The sequence below is a fragment of the Semicossyphus pulcher genome, unplaced genomic scaffold, assembly GCF_022749685.1.
Source record: "Semicossyphus pulcher isolate SPU_LCO1_2020_fin unplaced genomic scaffold, fSemPul1.0.p SCAF_14, whole genome shotgun sequence".
In the NCBI taxonomy this organism is placed as follows: domain Eukaryota; kingdom Metazoa; phylum Chordata; class Actinopteri; order Labriformes; family Labridae; genus Semicossyphus; species Semicossyphus pulcher.
In genome coordinates, this window is record NW_027211648.1 from 2,278,135 (window position 1) to 2,296,574 (window position 18,440).

At 42.3% G+C, this 18,440-nt stretch overlaps 2 protein-coding genes across 2 annotated transcripts in view; both read right to left on the bottom strand.

The window, feature by feature from the left end:
* Positions 1-417: 417 nt before the first annotated feature.
* Positions 418-18,440, bottom strand: part of LOC138591637 (NLR family CARD domain-containing protein 3-like) — a 62,454-nt gene continuing 44,431 nt past the window's right edge. Inside the window, exons 8-11 of the mRNA XM_069662282.1 lie at positions 8,170-8,343; positions 6,154-6,327; positions 4,669-4,842; positions 418-830 (exon numbers count right to left, since the gene is read on the bottom strand). Coding sequence (XP_069518383.1) covers positions 818-830; positions 4,669-4,842; positions 6,154-6,327; positions 8,170-8,343 — 535 coding nt within the window. The 3' untranslated portion in view covers positions 418-817. The remainder of the gene's footprint in view (positions 831-4,668; positions 4,843-6,153; positions 6,328-8,169; positions 8,344-18,440) is intronic.
* On the bottom strand, positions 9,569-18,190 carry LOC138591640 (protein NLRC3-like). The gene is made up of 6 exons (XM_069662290.1): positions 18,147-18,190; positions 17,670-17,838; positions 17,255-17,374; positions 14,175-14,410; positions 11,003-12,806; positions 9,569-10,698 (listed from the first exon to the last, which is right to left on the bottom strand). Exons 2-6 carry the CDS (start codon positions 17,798-17,800, stop codon positions 10,689-10,691), a joined length of 2,301 nt encoding a protein of 766 aa, XP_069518391.1. The 5' UTR covers positions 17,801-17,838; positions 18,147-18,190; the 3' UTR covers positions 9,569-10,688.

Here is an 18,440-nt window from a genome sequence, read left to right on the forward strand (position 1 = left end):
TCACGAGGCCCGTCCACGTGAGGTGAGGGACACTTTTCCAGCCCACCTATAACTATTGGTCAACCAGAGCCCTACCCCACGTGGGCCAGCTGTGTCCGAGGAGCCAATCATAAATCTGTTCACAGACAAGACCAGTTTCAACAACTCTCTGACCCACAAATAAGGACTCAAAGAGAAGTTCTCTAACAACTTAATACATGTAAGCATACATGATCAATGTTTAACAATACATAGTCAAAAGTCCAACAAATGGATATATGACATGGTTACATGAGTACATAAAAGTACATTGACAGAAAAATCAACCATGCAGATTGATGAAAAGACTAAAGTAACTACTAGAAGAATAGTAGCACAGAACTTCGGTTCAGAAATTAAGACTACATAAAGTCCAGGTCCAGGTGGAGGGTGGAGGAGGTGGTGGAGGGTGGAGCAGCAGGAGTGGAGGAGTCTCAGTGTGTCTGCAGAGACTGTGTAGAAGGACAGAGCAGCAGCAGAGCAGTCCACATACTGTGATGATACTCTGTCACAGCCAGAGGAACACACGGGGATGATGGTGGACTTTGTGTCTGACAGTGGAGCTGATCTCAGAGCAGTTTAGACTACAGCACCGAGAGTCGTCTCCACTGGGTGTGAGTCCTCTGTCAGTCACTGCTGGATGAAGCTCTCCTCTCCACTCTACCTCCCAGTAACATGGCCCAGTCAGAGCCTCCACACACACGAGCTGATGCTGCTGCTTCACCCTCTGGATCATCAGGACACAGCTGATCCTCTGACAACACGACCATCGACCTGATCGCTCACACTCTGACAGAGATCAATACCTCCACCTGATGAGAGAAGAAGACAGACAACAGAAGTCATACATCAGTGTTTACAGAGAGTCCCTTCATCAGCTGTCAGTCAGCGATGCAGCACATCCAGTTTAAAGACCAGCAGAGACTTCAGTCTGTTCACACCACAAGTCTTAACAGGACTTAAGTACACAGTGGAACTTCACTGCTCAGAGACCCTGAACGCATCATGACTGCAGCAACACAGACATATTCACTGCTCACTGTAAAGATGGATTCACTTCTCTCAGGATTCAAATCAGTTTCTCTGTGACATTTTTTCTGGATAACGCCCGACGACGTGTCCGTTATCAGGAATCTGTGGACTCATGGAGGCCAGAGCCGCTAACACCTGAGGGTTTGACTAATACCTGGAACAGTCATTACAACCTAATAAGGTTCTTATGCAATAAAAACGGAAACAGAACAGGTCTCAGATTTGACCTGGAAACAGGAGATATTTTCTCTGTGAGCGAGAAAGCTAACGGTATGCTAGCAAGACTTAAAGTCAACAACATGATTAACAGTTGACATAAAGTAAATATCATTTGACATTAACAACAAGACTATGTAGCTAACCAGCCGAGTCATTGTCCCGAAATCAACATCAGGATTTGTACGAACAACTTTGTTTGATCATGAAGCCTGATGCCTCCACAGCTCTGTGTTTGTGAAATATATGAACTACACAGCATATGGACATATGACAGCATGACAGACAAGTTTATACTTTAAACGTGCGCTGAAATACGGACAGATCGCCACGTTATTGATTCAGGTACAGAGCAGCAAAACACACACATCTGTGTCATATCTGCTCCTCTCCTAACGTCCGTCTCCTCCCCGAGCGCTCATGATAACTCTGATAAACTACGCATGGATCACCTCCTGCTCATCTCATTCACAGCTTGTGGAGACGTATTTTATTCTTTAGAAAGGTTGTGCGCGGAAATACGGGAGCGATCGCGACCCTGTTGAGTCCGAGGCAGAGCCTGAGAACCACACACAGATCTGTGTCCTCGCTGCGCTGCAGGATTATAAACTGCTCACTGCTGGATCACATTGTTATAAATTCCACTAAACAGCTTGTAGATCACACTCTGGGTCATCTGTCTCTGTCCCGCGCCGTCTCTCCCTCTATTATAGGAAAGCAGTATTATATGTCATGTTTCTGTCATTATTATTATAATCGGAAGATCAATCAGTCCGGGGCCGTGCGAGGCTCAACCCCTGCACACGGGCACACTTTCCACATGTGTGCAGACGGTCTGGAGCCGTTACACGTGACGGGGATTATTATATGGACGAGCTGCTGGTGCGCGCTCGTCTAAAGAACTGAAGCTGCGTTACAGTGTGTGAAACTAGTGAACACCTGTCGAGTCTGGAGTTTACAATACGCTGTAAAAAGAGCTGCCCCCTCCTCTCCCTGCTCATCAACGATCTGTGCATGGAGCTGAGATCCGTCAGTGTGGAGCTCAGTTAATGCCTGAGAGCGCAGCACGGCGCAGCAGAGAGCGGAGGTGCAGACAGCTTCTCTTCACAATCAGACACAAAACAAGAGCAAACTGCACGGAGCTGCCAAACTTCATGGGCGTGTTTGTGCTTGAATATCATCAGAGCAATTTGCTTTGTGAATGGAACCTTGAGACGCAGCAGATAGCGGGTGCAAATGATGCGCAGTTTATGGAGCTATCAGCCCTGTAATTCATTCTTAGTGAATTCCCTCCTCAGTGCTGTAAATCAAAGTTTCTCTCTTTTCTTCAGCTGCATCCCAGTCAGCAAAGTTCTCAGATCCTCCCAATAAGGTCAAAGAGCTGTTGAAGTCCCTCATTGTTGTGGTTAGATGTTAGCTCGTTACCAAGCTGCATTAACTGTAAACACAGGCTTTGACTTTGTACCCGTTGCCATGGTCAGTCCTTGTAGAAACAGGCTGATGCTACGTAGCCAGCGTATACGTATCCAGAACTACTTAAAGGTGTCCATTGTCAGGAAGTAACTGACACCCTGCAGCCAATCAGAGAAGAGTATTCACCCAGAACATGGTGTAACTACTTCAGTAGAAGTGCTTAAAATGAGAAATATCACATAAAGTGTGTAAAAATGGTGTCTGTCACAGAAATGTTTGGACAAGCTGCCGTCACATGGACAGATATATAAACTATATATGATGTTAAAAGTCCTTCATGTTCATGCAAAGACTGAAGAGCAGAAACATCAGCTGTGATTTCTGGACTTCAGCAGAGGCTCTGTTCTGTACACAGACCATGGTTACTAAATGTAACTGTGGTTCTGTGTAATAACAGACAGTGATTTACAGGCTTCAGGCAGACTGATCTCAGAGCTGTGACAAAGATGAACTGATCAATAGTTTAGTGCTGAAATGAGAGAACGAACACTTTGAGATCAGATTTGATGAACGACAGTTTGATGATAGACGACCACTGTCTCTAAACATCTTGTGATGCTGTCAGCTGTGATCCAGCTTCATGTCCTGTACACATGACCACAACAACAGGGGTCCGTTTCAGAAAGAGAGGTAACTTTAACTCGGAGTTGGTTACTATGGTAACTGTGTCTGTGGACCTAACCTGGTGGGGAGCAGGTTTTCTTCAGGAAGCTCAGAGTTTCGCTCTGTCTCCTCCCTCTAGAATATAAAACCCTCATTACTTCCTCATTCATTCAGCCCGTCTCTCGCGTGTGTTTGAGCGGTTACAAATAAAAAAACCGTAGCGTCTCTGTGCTGCTCTGACCCCTTTGCAAACGTCTTTTATAATTATGATAAAAAAATCAAAAGACAAATCTGTGTCAAAGTCATCATTTTGAGATTTTCCACCACCACTGCCGAGAGCGCTCAGATGAACTCAAACTCAAAAGACGCCGTAAGTTATTGGAAATGTTTTAAACTAACACATTCAGTTTAATCAACATAAGTTATAATGTATGTGAAATCAGCATCATGTTAGGGATAAAGCTAATGCACATTAAAACAGCCACTGAATGATATTTCATGAGTTTAATATTTCAAATATGACTGAAGTGAGGTTCAGCCATGAGCCTGTTCTGCCTGAGCCGCACCTTTGAATGATGTTCTGGTGTTTTATTTTTAACTGCTTCCATGTACGTTTTTCTCCCGCTGCATTGCTCCTAAATTAATATACATTTTAGCTTCCGGTCGTGATTAAGTATTAAATAAACAGACCAGTTCAAACGTACGCGTTCACTCGAGCAGCAGTTTCTTCCCACGCCGCTTCTCTCTCTTTTGCAGCTGCAGCCGTGTTACTTTATGTTTCTAAAAACATGCTCGTATTCGCTGAACGTCCGCGTGATGATTTAGAGCTCCACTGGTGTGACGTAGGAGGACCTCTTTTTGTGTACCGTTGCCATGGTGAATCGTGGTATCGGGGCTCCATGAATGCTGACTTTTATAGTCAGCGTGCACGCACTTAACTCCGGCTGAACCGACTCAGAGTTGATTGAACTAACTCTGATCAGCTGTTCTGGAACCAAAGAGCCAGCGAATTTTAACTGAGAGTAAGTCAAACCACAGTCCGGGGTTAGACTGAGGGTTTGTTGAACCTGCTTTCTGAAACGGACCCCAGTTGTCTTAACATCAAATCCAACATGTGATCACAACACGCTTTGTGCTGATCTGATTGGCTGTCTGTTCTCTCTCTGTGTTTCTGTCCAATCCTGAAGCCTGTCTCTGTTCTCCTCTCACAGCTTCACTGAGGAAAGCAGCCACTGGGAGGGTTGGAGGTTTAGCAGACAATACTGGATCTTTGCTGTGATAATAACTGTGTTTAGTACAATACTGCTGAAACCAACATGGACTGACCTCAGAGTCTCCAGTCTGCAGTGTGGACTCTTCACCAGATCAGACAGCAGCTTCACATCTGAATCCTGCAGCTTGTTCTCGCTCAGCTCCAGCTCTCTCAGATGGGAGGGGTTGGACTTCAGAGCTGAGGCCAGAGAAGCACAGCTCCTCTCTGACAAACTGCAGCCCCACAATCTGAATAAAGAATAAATGATGTGACTTTAGAATACAATGTTCCTGCATGAAATCCTTGAATGTTTAATAATGTGTTCAGAGCTGAAGAAGGTGAAGAAGGTCAAAGTTCAGAAAATGGAAACTCCAAACACCTGAACACAACAGGATGCAGGTTCAAATGTGTGAAATACACAAAGTGAAAAAGAGCTCTCATTAATATTAATGACAACATGCTGCTACTTCAATAAAGACGCAGTGACTTCACCTCTTCAACTCTGCAAGTGTGACAAATATAATACACTCTCAGTCTGATACAAGTTAAAGTTTAGTGCTGCTTGGTCTGTTATGATGTTCAAATCTGTGATCAGGTTCAAAAGATCAAACATTTATGAGGACTGATTCAAATAAGAGAAGCTTTAAAATACTGTAACACACTTAAAATAGATCAACATGAGGAAAGACTTTAATTTTACATCATTAAAATCATTTTGTATTTTTGCATTTGAACTGCATTAGAGTCGATCTGTGATCTGCAAAAAGGTCTTTTCATTTGAAAGTGTGAGATGGTTTGCTTCTGTGTCCACCCTCGTACCGGGAAATCACAGCACTTTCCTCATTTCACTCCAGATGTCTCTGAGGAAACATCACCCAATCACTGTGGGATTATTTCTCCTCATTGTTCAGGGCGGAACACAAGAAGCACCAGTGGCTCCATCTATACAAACTCATGCTGTGCAGCCAAACACAATAAACAAGAAATACAATCAAAAGCAGCAGAAAACAACTGAAGAGTCCACCCAAAATACTAAAGTTTCCAAGATGCCAAATATGTCCCAATGAATTTTGGGGAATGTGAACAAAGACATGGACAGTATTTCTTTTAGAAATAGTGGAGCCAGAAACTCAAAGCATCTTCACTTTAAACTTTTCAGTCGTTACAACAAACAAATATTTGCATCTAAATGTTGGAAAAGAAAATACTGAATATATTTGTTATTTTCTGCTGCTACAAACTGAAATCATTAATAAATGTATCTATTACTGATTGATTTCAAAACATGATGTGGAATAAAAGATGAAATCAGGTGTTTCAGAGGTTCACAGTGAATTATACAGTGTAGGATTTTTCTTCTTCTATCAAGCTTTTAAATGTGGAACTCAACATTGCTCTGCTACAGTCAATGGACTAAAGCAGTGAAGAAGAAAATAGACTTTAGCATTAAGATACTCAGTGTGGATCAGTATAATATCAGCCTTATGTCTGCACTTTAGTGTCAACACAACTTTCACATCATATTAATCTCAGCACAGAAGTAAAACATGGTTTCTGACCTCAGAGTCTCCAGTCTACAGTGTGGACTCTCCAGAAAACCACACAGCAGCTTCACTCCTGAATCCTGCAGCTTGTTTCCGCTCAGCTGCAGCTCTCTCAGATGGGAGGGGTTGGACTTCAGAGCTGAGGCCAGAGAAGCACAGCTCATCTCTGACAACCTGCACCAACTCAATCTGAATAAATGATGAAGATAAAAATGCAGATTTTCCTTCAAATGAGTGGAGTGACTTTTCCAGTGTGTTATGTGGATCATCATAACGTCAGCCTTCTGCAGTCATCATCCAAATGTCAACAGAACATTCAAACACCTTTTCATGTCAGCACAGGTTCATAACATGCTGCTGATCTCAGTCACGTCTGTAATTAGAGAATCATGAACACATCACACATGTTGGACTAAACACTGTTCATTCATTCATTTATTAAATGACCTTCTTCTTACTGTATTTGGGGCTTAGTAGGTCTATGGAATAAAAAGGACATGTCCACATTTGTTGAAGTCTTAAAATAACAGCCACATGCTTTCTGCACATTAAAGACTCATTAGTGGCAGTAATGATTCCTACTGTCCCCAGTGAGTGTGAAGTGGTCCCTTCCTAACAAAACTACACAGCAGGAGAAACTCCATAAGTTCATGTGAAACTAATATGAAGCTTCAGCAGTCTGAGTCAGCCAAATCAAGTGTGTGTCCACCAACGTTTCAAACTATTCACAACCAAATTCACTCTTTGAGTCACTATTCCTCCACTGCAGCTCAACAAGCAGACAGTCAAACACTAAACACTTGATATGTGTCGCTCAGTCTGCTGAAGCCTCTTATTAGTTTAAGCTCAACTGTAAAAGTCATTTTTGTAAAGTGACACACTGTGAATGTTTGTCCTCCATCTCGTAACACTGGAGTCAGGTTAGAAGAGGACTTCTTCACAGACAGTATGGACAGAAGGAATGATGACAGACATTAAATCACTCCAGAAATATATGTGCATGTGGGAATGGGAGTGTTGTATTGAGACTGACTTGAATCAATATGAACCTCTGCATTAAGACAAACATGTTTCTGGTGCACACTATTGATTTGTTTGAGCTGAAATCTAAAGGTCTGTTTCTTCAGAGAATTCCTCAATGCTGACATGAAAACAAAGCAACACTTTGATCTGTTAGAAAGAATAACAGGAAATAATATAGAACCTTAGATAACTCCAACTTAATGCTGTCACTCAGAATCATCACTTCATGTGGCTTTAAGCAGCTGTAACACTTGTTTATCTGAAGGATGCTGAACCTTTTGACCTGTTCAAATGACTTTGATGTGTCATTTCATCTTTATCCAGCTTCTAAAGTTTGACTGAACTTTGATCAATAAAATCTATTTACAGTCTGTTCATGTTGTCAATCACAAACACTATGACTGATAGTTTTGTCCTCATTACATCAGAGTCCTTTTTTAACCCTTCAAACAGACCTTGAATCCTGCTCTGTTGTGTTGTTGTGGCTGCTGTTAGGCTGCTGTTTATTACTCTTAGCTCTGCTCTGATGCACACCACACCACAGCAGCTGTGTGGGCTGTCAGCTTCTGATACCATGAAGATCATCACAGTTCCTACCTTCAGCTTTACTGAGCTCTGCATTCATGTCTCTCTTTTCTTTATCGACCCCGTATCTCTGTCTGTTCACACAGAAGCTCAAACTCTCTGCAGCCTGTTTTCATCTGCCATCATCAGATCTACGACATCGTTCACGTCCCTCACACACACTACAGCCTCGTCAGTACTGACATCATCTTCACTGTGTGATCGACACCAATGTGAGTCGAGTGGAAACTTTCAAACGTTGAATTTCTCTTTTCTTTTCTTTACTTGTCGTTCAGCCGTTTGGAAAGACAGAACATTTTTGAAAACAATTCTTCAGATCTGTGATCAGGTCGATCCTGAAGATGAATGAACCAAAACTTTAACACCTCAGTCGAGGACATGAATTGAACACCAACAACTACATGCTACAGTCAGTAAACTTACTGTAGAGTCTCCAGTCTACAGTTTGGACTCTGCAGTCCAGCAGAGAGCAGCTTCACTCCTGAATCCTGCAGATCGTTGTCGCTCAGGTCCAGCTCTCTCAGATGGGAGGGGTTGGACTTCAGAGCTGAGGCCACAACTTCACAGTGAGTCTCTGACAGTCGACAGTAAGAAAGTCTGTTATGACACATAAATGACATGATATGTTATAATGAAAGAGACACTTTGTGTTGACTTCATGACAGTTTGACACATCAGACTAAATAATCTAAACGTGCTGTTCACCTCAGGGTTCAGCTCATCTGATCTGTGTTTGAAATGAAACAATCCTCCTCCTCGCTCCCTCTCGTACCTGCACACTTTGAACCTTTGATTTGCTTTAATATGCAGATAAAGGAGGAGAAAATGTCTGTCTCCAAAAAGTTAGCATGAGGCCGTCTTGATTAGAAACCATTTTTAAAACTTAGTTCAGATTTACAGTCGAGAAAGACGATCTGTCTTTGCTGGCTACCTGCTGCTTTCAGGTTCACCTGCGTGCGTGGGAAAATTCAGTGACTGCTGTCAAGTGTCAAGAAACGAACGGAAACTATTAACAGTATTAGACGTCAACATATTTAAATAATATTATAATCAAACATTTTGATGTGTGTGACAGCTGAGTGCATGAAGTTTTGTCGTCTACATTCTGTTGTGAGCATCTGAAGAACTTATTCAGCAAACAAACACAGTTAACAAACCGGTAAGGTTTCATTATTGTGAACATGATGTCCTCAGAAAGATGTTCTCAGTGTATCAGTATTAAGAGAAATAACATTGGTGTGTATACGATCTCTTAGAAAGTGTGAATTTGACCAGAATGTTCTGAGATATTCATCACACCTTAAATATTGGTGGAAGCTGTGCATTTCCTGCTCCTACTCTTCTCTACAGCAACAAGAGAGAGAAACACCTGTCAGCTTCTTTCTGTGAGTAACAGAATATAAGGAAACACTTCAAACACAGCCATGTAACACAACCTCCCTCTCTACAATGTGGAATTCATGAGCAACTAAATGCACCACAGCTCAGTTCAACACACTCAGGGGTGTTACTGTGACAGTCTTTGTCGTATGAGCAGCAGTTTACAGAAGCTAATGTTAGCTAATGTTAGCAAACTGTACAGAGATATTGTTGTGTAACTGACATCACTGAATCAGTTTGCAGGTCTGATGACGATTCTCTGCTCGTGCTACCAAATCACTGTGTTACAGCACTCAACATGATCCCATAGTTTGCACCTGTGGCCACAGCGGCTGTGTTGTGGCCAAAAAGCTCCCAAAACCCTCTTGTCAGCAACTTCATTTGATCTCCAATAGATCGTGAAACTTGCTAGAAAAACTCTTCAAAATAGGTCAAAAAAACTTTCAAAAAGAATCTGAGATATAGCAAAATGTGATGCAGCAAAAGTTTTATTGAGCACAGATAAACTGATACATCAATAAATCAATGAGTGTCATCCAGATGAGACTGCAAACATGTTCGCCGCTCGGTCTTATACACTCTGAAGCCCCTCCCTCGCTGGGCTTGGACACACTTCTTCTCATCGTCAGTCCTCTGCCTAATGAGTTCAAGTATGTTGCTAAAGACAGACTTGTGTCACCTCCTGCTGGCACTCAGCTCCCAAACTTTGGCTCTCTGCCCTCAGGCGGTTTCCTTTCACTTTTGTTGGACACAGTTACAACTTTTCAGCAGGACAATTCCATACAAACGCTAATTAGGCGCGTTCTCACGCTGTACATCAGATAAGGGGGGGCTCCTTAGCGGGGGACACCTGGTTTCTTATCTCTAGATCAGATAAGACAGCTGGCTTCCCACCCCTTTATCAGCACCTGGCTTTATAATGAGCCCAGCGAGTCGCTCAGCTCAAGATTCTACTTGAGAGCATTAAAGCATTGGATTATAAAAACTTACTACAAAACATTTGACTATAAAACTTGAAAACATTTGATCCCAAAGTTTCAAAATGTTCTTCAACAGCTGCAGCAAACATGAGATACTCAATCTGAATAACACTAATAACACTTCTCCTTTATCTACAGCACTTTGTAGAAATAAGTTGACAAAGTGCTTTGACAACAGAAATACTGGATATATACAGAGCATCACAAGATCAAATAAAGTGCACTGTAGAAATAGAAAATGAAAGCAGAGTGTTGCGTCCTCGAACATCCTCTGTCCTCACTTTGAAGTGGATCCAAAACCATCACCAGAAACATGACAGAAATAACTGCATGAAAGTAATTCTCTCTGTCTTCAGAAATCTGCTTTAGAAAATGAAACTGATCTTATTTTAAACGTTTAAGAACAGTGGTTATAGTTAGTGATTATATAGCACACCTTGCACAATCTACTCATGTAGTAATCATTTCCCTGATAACTGTAAAATACTGCTATATGTTGTGATTCAATGCTGCTGTGATAAAAGCTCAACAACAAACTCTTAAGTCCTGTATTTGTTGCACCAGGTTTGCGTGTCGCCTTCATTAACCAATGCTGTATAGTAAAGAAAATGTCCAATGTGACACATATTAGAAATCAATAGAAAAGCTTTTCTTTCATGAACTTGACGGCGAGAAACAAAACTGAGTGAAAAACATTTTTGTATTCAAAACATTTGAAACAGCTCAAGAACGTCTGTGAGCGAATAAAACTAACAGATCATTTTTAAAATAAACACATTTTTAAATATTTATTTCATAATACATTTCAGAGTAATACAAATATTATAATGTTGATATTTAAAGAACTAAACTACTTATGAACGCTGATTTATAATGTTAATCACATCTGGACTTACCGAGCCTTTCTGCAGTTCCTCACAGCTGGAATCAGTCTCAGTCGTCCCTGCTTTGATGTGTTGTACTTCTCCAGGTCCAACTCATCCAGAACCTCCTCTGACATCTGCAGCATGTAGGCCAGAGCAGAGCAGTGGATCTCAGAGAGTTCTTTCTCTGATCTAGTCCCTGACTTCATGAACTCTTGGATCTCCTGATGTACTGAGTGGTCGTTCATCTCAGTCAGACAGTGGAAGATGTTGATGCTTCTGTCAGGAGAGATCTTATAACTGTTCATCTCCTTCAGGTTGTTGATGACTCTCTGGATGGTTTCTGGACTGTTGTCTGTCCGGCCCAGCAGGCCTCCTAAGAGTCTCTGGTTGGACTCCAGAGAGAGGCCATGAAGGAAGCGAACAAACAGGTCCAGGTGACCACTCTTACTTTGAAGGGATTTCTTCATGGTGCTCCTCAGAACGTCATCCAGGGATGTGTTCTCTCTATCATAGATGTGTTTGTCCTCTTCTAGGAAAGCCTTCAGTACTTGTGTGTTGCTGTTTGTGTAACAGTGGAACATGTAGACTGCAGCCAGAAACTCTTGAACGCTCAGATGAACAAAGCAGTAGACGGTTTTCTGGAAGATCACACTCTCTCTTTTAAAGATCTCAGTACAAACTCCTGAGTACACCGAGGCCTCTGTGACATCCAGACCACACCGCTCCAGGTCTTCTTGGTAGAACATGATGTTTCCTGTCTCCAGATGTTCAAACGCCAGCCTCCCCAGCTTCAGAAGAACTTCCCCGTCAGCCTCCATCAGCTCCTGAGGACTCACCTGATGTCCCTCATCATACTTCTGCTTCTTCCTCTTTGTCTGAACCAGCAGGAAGTGTGAGTACATGTCAGTCAGGGTCTTGGGCAGCTCTCCTCTCTGGCCTGTGGTCAACATGTGCTCCAGAACTGTGGCAGTGATCCAGCAGAAGACGGGGATTAGACACATGATGTGGAGGCTCCTGGATGTCTTCATGTGTGAGATGATTCTGCTGGACAGCTCTTCATCCCTGAACCTCCTCCTGAAGTACTCCTCCTTCTGGGCGTCAGTGAAGCCTCGTACTTCTGTTAACCTGTCAACGCATGTAGGAGGGATCTGATTGGCTGCTGCAGGTCGGGAAGTTATCCAGACGAGAGCCGAGGGAAGCAGCTTCCCCTCGATGAGATTCATCAGCAGGACGTTGATTGATGACTTCTGAGAGACGTCAGACACAACCTGATGGTTGGTGAAATCCAGTGAAAGCCTGCTTTCATCCAGGCCGTCAAAGATGAACAACAGTTTACAGACAGCGAGCGTCTCTGCTGTGAGCTTCTGTAATGTTGGATGGAAAACATGGAGCAGCTTGAGAAGACTGTACTGCTGGTCTTTGATCAGGTTCAGCTCCCTGAAGGAAAGCAGAATCAGCACACTGACATCTTGGTTCTCCGAGCCCTCTGCCCAGTCCAGAGTGAACTTCTGCACTGAGAAGGTTTTTCCAACACCAGCGACGCCGTTCGTCAGGACCACTCTGATGCGTCTCTGTTGGTCAGGTTTTAAGGCTTTAAAGATTTCCTGGCACTGGATTGGAGTGTCATGGAGGGTCTCCATCTTGGAAGCTGTCTCAAGCTGCCTGACCTCATGTTGGGTGTTAACCTCTTCACTCTGTCCCTCAGTGATGTAGAGCTCAGTGTAGATGCTTTTGAGGAGGGTTCCACTTCCTGTTTCATCACTTCCTTCAGTCACACGTTCACATCTCGTCCTCAGACTGATCTTATGTCGATCTAAAACCTCCTGCAGACCACCTTTCACACAAAAGAGAAAAAAGTGTGAGATGAAACCAAGAACATTTGACAGTCTGGTGATTATCTTACTGCCAAAAAAGATCAATGTAAGAAAATATAAAGAGTTACAGGTTATAAAGTCCAAATCAGCCTCTGACTGTGTGTCAGTGTACGTGTTTGATTGACAGCAGAGAGAACAGGTGGATCCTCAGCAGCTCGTCTGCAGCTCTTCATCTAAACAGCTCACTGTGGCTGTTTCTTCATCACTGCAACATTTAAAACTGATCCACTGATAAAATCCTGCAGAACATGCTCACATCTTGTTGTGTAGATCTTCTTTTAATGATTACAACCACTAACAAAGCACTGAGAATCTCTGGAACAAATACACTGCGTTTCCTGTAGCTGCTCCAAAATAAAAGCCTCCTGCTGGTTTGCTGATGGAAAACTTTCATGTGAAGCAGCAGCAACAGGAAATGTTGTGTTTATATCAGACAGAAACCTCAGGAGCTGAAAGATTCAACCAAAACACAAGTGCCAAAAGCAGCTGCAGTTCCCATAATGACCACTTGAGGCTGGCTCCTGAAGTGAGTCAATCCCCATAGAGCCCATGTTACAATCCCAACTTTACAGCAGAGATAAACATGTTTACAGCCTGGTACTAAAAACTGATTTGTTCTTTACAGCTCATTTCGTTATGACATCTGTATGTGGGAATCTTTATGTGACTCACCCATTGTAATTATATTTAGTATCATTTTGCATCACTGAGGGCCTGAACTCTTTGAGTGACAGGTGGATGCTGCTTGCTGCCTGCTGGCCGTCAGCTTAGCTCATTTTCATCAATGAAATAAACTTCTCTGCCATGTTTCCACGTTGGTGCCTTCTGGAGGATTTTTCATGCAATTATCACACAAATAAAATGTCTTGCTGTGCGGTTCATTGTACCAACAGACCGTCTAAGAGGTCTGTCTACACAATACCTGGCTTGTTAGCTTAGCATGGCCTCAAAACAAAATGTCACGGTGGCTACGTCCCTCTTCTTATATACAGTCTATGGTGAACATCAGCGGTTTAAAAGGTCCATTTCCATCAATCCTGATGGAGCACAAGCAGCACTGTAATGTTTTTAAGCAAAGACAGGGGGCGCTACAATAAAATCACAACATGTTAAATATAAATGAAATGAGATTGTTCCTCAAAGGAGAACACGGGACACGTGACACAGAGCAGATATGTCTGCTGGAGCAGAACAAATCAGTTCACATGTGATGGTATTTATAAAGATCTTAATGTTGGTGCTGAATGACACAACAAATGTCTCTGTATTAAAACAACAAGCCGTGTTTTCAGACGTGATGACATCAGCAGACTGATGGACGCTCTTACTTTGGAAAGTGCTGGTCTGACTGGCTGTCTGCAGTCCAGGTGTGGTTCTGGATCTTTCTCCACACTGGGGACAGGAGGAGTCTCCTGATGAACCAGACCGGTCCCAGTATGAGGGGAGGCACTGTCTGCAGAACCAGTGTCCACAGCTGGTAGAGACTGGATCCTTCAGGACGTCCTGACACACAGCACAGCAGGACGGCTGCTCCTCCACAGAAACATGACTCCTCTTCTTCTCTCTGTGAAGACATTTCTTTATGACTAAAATGATTTGTTGACTTTGCTAGAAAAATATCACCATGTGATCGACACTGTCTAGAAGCTGTGAGAGCTCACAGAGAGCAGTAAGAGTGTTTGTCCTTTCATTAACTGCTTTCCTGTCTGACAGTCTTATTAAACATTTTGTGATCTGCCTGTAGTTTGTTATTAATACAAACTCAACACTTTCTGCAGCTGCTTCACAGTAAAAGCCTTCCATTAAAGACAGCTCATTATGTCCTTTACTGTTTTAACGTCACTGTGGGCGGCTCAGCTCGAGTGAGTCATGTTTGAGCTGAGGTCAGAAGGGGCCTAAATTAAACTGAAGTAGACCAGAGGGCTGAACTACGAAGCTTCTTCCGCCCTTATAGGAGCGATCATCAGCCGTCTGCTTCAGTCACACTGTTTCAATGAGAAGTGATGATGAATATATAAAAGTTATTACGGTAAAAAACAACACTGCTGCTAAGAATAAAACAAGAGAGAAATGCAGCAGAAATATATTGTGTTAATACATAAATCAATGTATTTATTTGAACACATGAAACGCTGTCGGTGCCTCCTGTTTATTTCTAATGCAACAACTACACACAGCACAACTCTTAAACTGTAACGATGATACACATGATTTCAGTTGTATAGTCAGGAGCTGCAGTTAGGTCGGATACTTTCACTTCATCAAACATGTGTGGAAATAACTTTAGTGTTTGGCCAAACAGAATTCTGATTCATTTATTGATTTGATTTAATCTGTGATAAATACCTACAGACTAATCAATGTCATGGTGTAAAACGGACTGGGCAGGAATCTCACACCAAACATAAAAATGTGATCCAGTGTCCTTAAATGCTGTGTCCTCATCGCTCTCTTACTGTATTGATGATCTGCTAACACAACAAACCACATAAAACTAATGATTCAAAACAGATTGGAAATATTGCACATGCCTCGTCTTATCTGAATGCACAGACATTATCAAAGAAACAGTTTAAATCATAAATCCAGAAAACCACAATTCAGAAAACTAAATACAAACAGCAAACTGTCGACACCGACAGTCAAAGTATTTGTATCAGAGTGTTAGAGCGCCACCTGCTGGTTTACATGCGCACATGCAGCTGTGATGTTACTTTATGGTTGGCCAACATATAAGCGAGTGTCCTCTGCTTACACACGCTGTAACCTGCTGTGAGCTGTTATGACCTGAGTAAAGACGTGTGTTCACCTCTCTCATGTGATCATTGGAGCCAACACAGCACACTACAATGTTATTATATGAACTGATTCAAGATGGCACCTGGTAGATCAGAACAGCTGATATGAAAAGAGCCAAACATTCTGATTAGTAATGAATCCTATATTTTCTGGAAGAAAAACATCGTTTGTGGATGTAAAACTCAGACTATGGCTGCTTCTCATGTCTCTTAAGTTGCATCCATGCTTCCTTCACTTGCGTCTTTCACTTGCGTCTTAGTCCCTCCCACCAGAGATGCATGGAGAGACGCGAGGAAACCAAGAGAGGAGAGAGGAAACGAGGGAATGTTTTATAAGAGACATGAGACGTCCTTTCCGATGAAGCGTCACGTGCAGTGACGTCCGTTTGTGATGATCGCGTCAGCTGATCACCGCTGGATCAGCTGTCAGTCTGCTTTAACAGCTGTTTGTGTCTGCACACATGTGCTCTGTATTCATTCTAATAAACACACAGTAACAGTGTTTCCTCTCTGTGTCCTGTTACCTGTGTAACAAACACCTGCACATGAAGAACAGGCTGCAGTCTGTGTTCCTGCTGCAGAGCCATACGGACACTTCTTACCAGCACTATGTCTTTATATTATTCATCCATTATTTACATTTTCGATCACTGATCATCTGATCTGAATTCATTATTTAATAAGCCCAAATACTGTCTGCTCATGAACTATGAACATTATTGATTAGGCTCAAAGTTTCAGGATAAATAGAAGTCACGTCACGCTGATCAAACCCGACCTCACTGATGATCACTCTCACACGTAGTGTTACCTGCTGACAGAGAGACTCTCCTGCTCCCTCTGAATTCATTCATTCATCCGTGTTAAAAGTGAGCAGGGGAATAACTGATCATTACTAGAGGTTTTTTTAATTATTACATTTAATAGAAATTAATCTGTTTTTGCTGCTTTTGATTTTTACACAATTCACTTATTTTTACTCAGATGTTGACTCAGAAAACAAATCAAATCTGCAGTTATTCACTGCGTTTTATATATTTTACGACAAGTTATGATCAATATTTCCTTCTAAACGATCACAGCTTGTCAAATACCAACTCATTATACCGACGTTGTTTATAGTCGGTTTCAAGGCGCCCTGTAAAGTCTGATTAAAGGTCCGCTTCTTCCTCTCTGCGATATGAAACTCTGGCGATGTTGTGAAGTTTCACATGAGTCCGATCTGCTGCAGCGTCCAATCACTAACTGATATCTAATAAGGGGGCGTGTCGGCCAGTAAAAGACTTCCATGGAGGCTGCTCTCGTGTATCCTCGCTTATCGCTCCTCTGAACTCCCTCCTCCCTCCTCTCTCCTCTCTCCTCTCTCCTCGCTCCTCTGAGCAGCGATAAGAGCTTTGAGACGATCCTCAATATGCCGTCTCCGGAACTACTTCCGGTTCGAGCGAGGAGCGAGGAGATATCAAAAAAGAGACATGAGAAGCAGCCCTCATCCACCTTAGTGTGAAACCGTTTCTGCATCATGAATATAAATCTATGAGCAAAACATTTAATATTCCTCCTCAATGCATCATCGTCTGTCAGGTCAGTTTACAGTAAAAACAGTCTCTTACTTTGTGTCTGAGGGTCCAGGTTCATTACTGAAGAGTGGAGGATCACCTTTGGACCTGTCACTCTTCAGAGACAGACAGCTGGATACTGCAGACTCTGCTCTCTGTCTGTTGGGCTGAACTCTGCAACACACAACATGTTTTTATTCTTATCACATGACTCCTGATAAATCCTCAGACTACCAAACATTTAAGAAGATCTAAATGCTCAAACTACTGCTGCTGTTGATAACAAACGTTTCATTAACCTTTTGAATTCTTTTATCATCTTTTAACAAAAAACTGGTAAAATGATCTACCTGAATGTCACAATATTTTAGTGGAACTGTTTAATATACCAACCCAAAATCTACAGAAAACATGGTTTCAGATGTTACTGAAATAAAACATTTAAATTATTTAGTGTCAGTTCTCTTACTTTGTGTCTGAGGGTCCAGGTTCATTACTGAAGAGTGGAGGATCACCTTTGGACCTGTCACTCTTCAGAGACAGACAGCTGGATACTACAGAGTCTGCTCTGTCCTCCTCTTCCTCCACACAAACACTCATCTTACCAAGAAAAAACACGTCTGTTCAAGAGTCACACGCTAGGACGAGAGAACAGGAAGTGACACAGAGAGAGGAAAAGGCAGAGAGAGAGAGACAGAGAGAGAATACAGTTAAAACCAATAATAAAACCAGTCAGCGCTCCTCCTGCTCGGTGTTCTTTATAGCTCTGCTTGTTTTCTTGAGTTACTGAAGCTTTAATGTCAATTATTCAGCCAATCCAGACTTTGTGTCCACAGATGAAAAACTGTCGAGTTTTTCTAACTTTTCTTTCCTCTACAGTCCGCAGGTAGAAACGTGACTCACAGACTTTAACAGTCAAATGATACAAATGTTTATGACCACTCACCCTGCCGCAGCCTTCAGTTTGTTCTTCTGCTGCGTAGACTCAAAATGGAGTCTGAAGAGACACTTTCACTTTCATGTTCCCGCCCTGTTCTCATGAGCCTGGATCACATGACCAGGTCGCTCCTCCCATCTCCACTTACAGGAAATAAAGTGCGTTGATGTTTTATGAGGACGCTTCTAAAGGAACAGTAGGAGCTATTTATTAGTTCTTAGTATTTAGTTGTGTATTTAGTTTACTTATAATAAGTAGTTTGATTATTTTAGGCGTGTGCTTTATTTAGATTCGATTTTGATA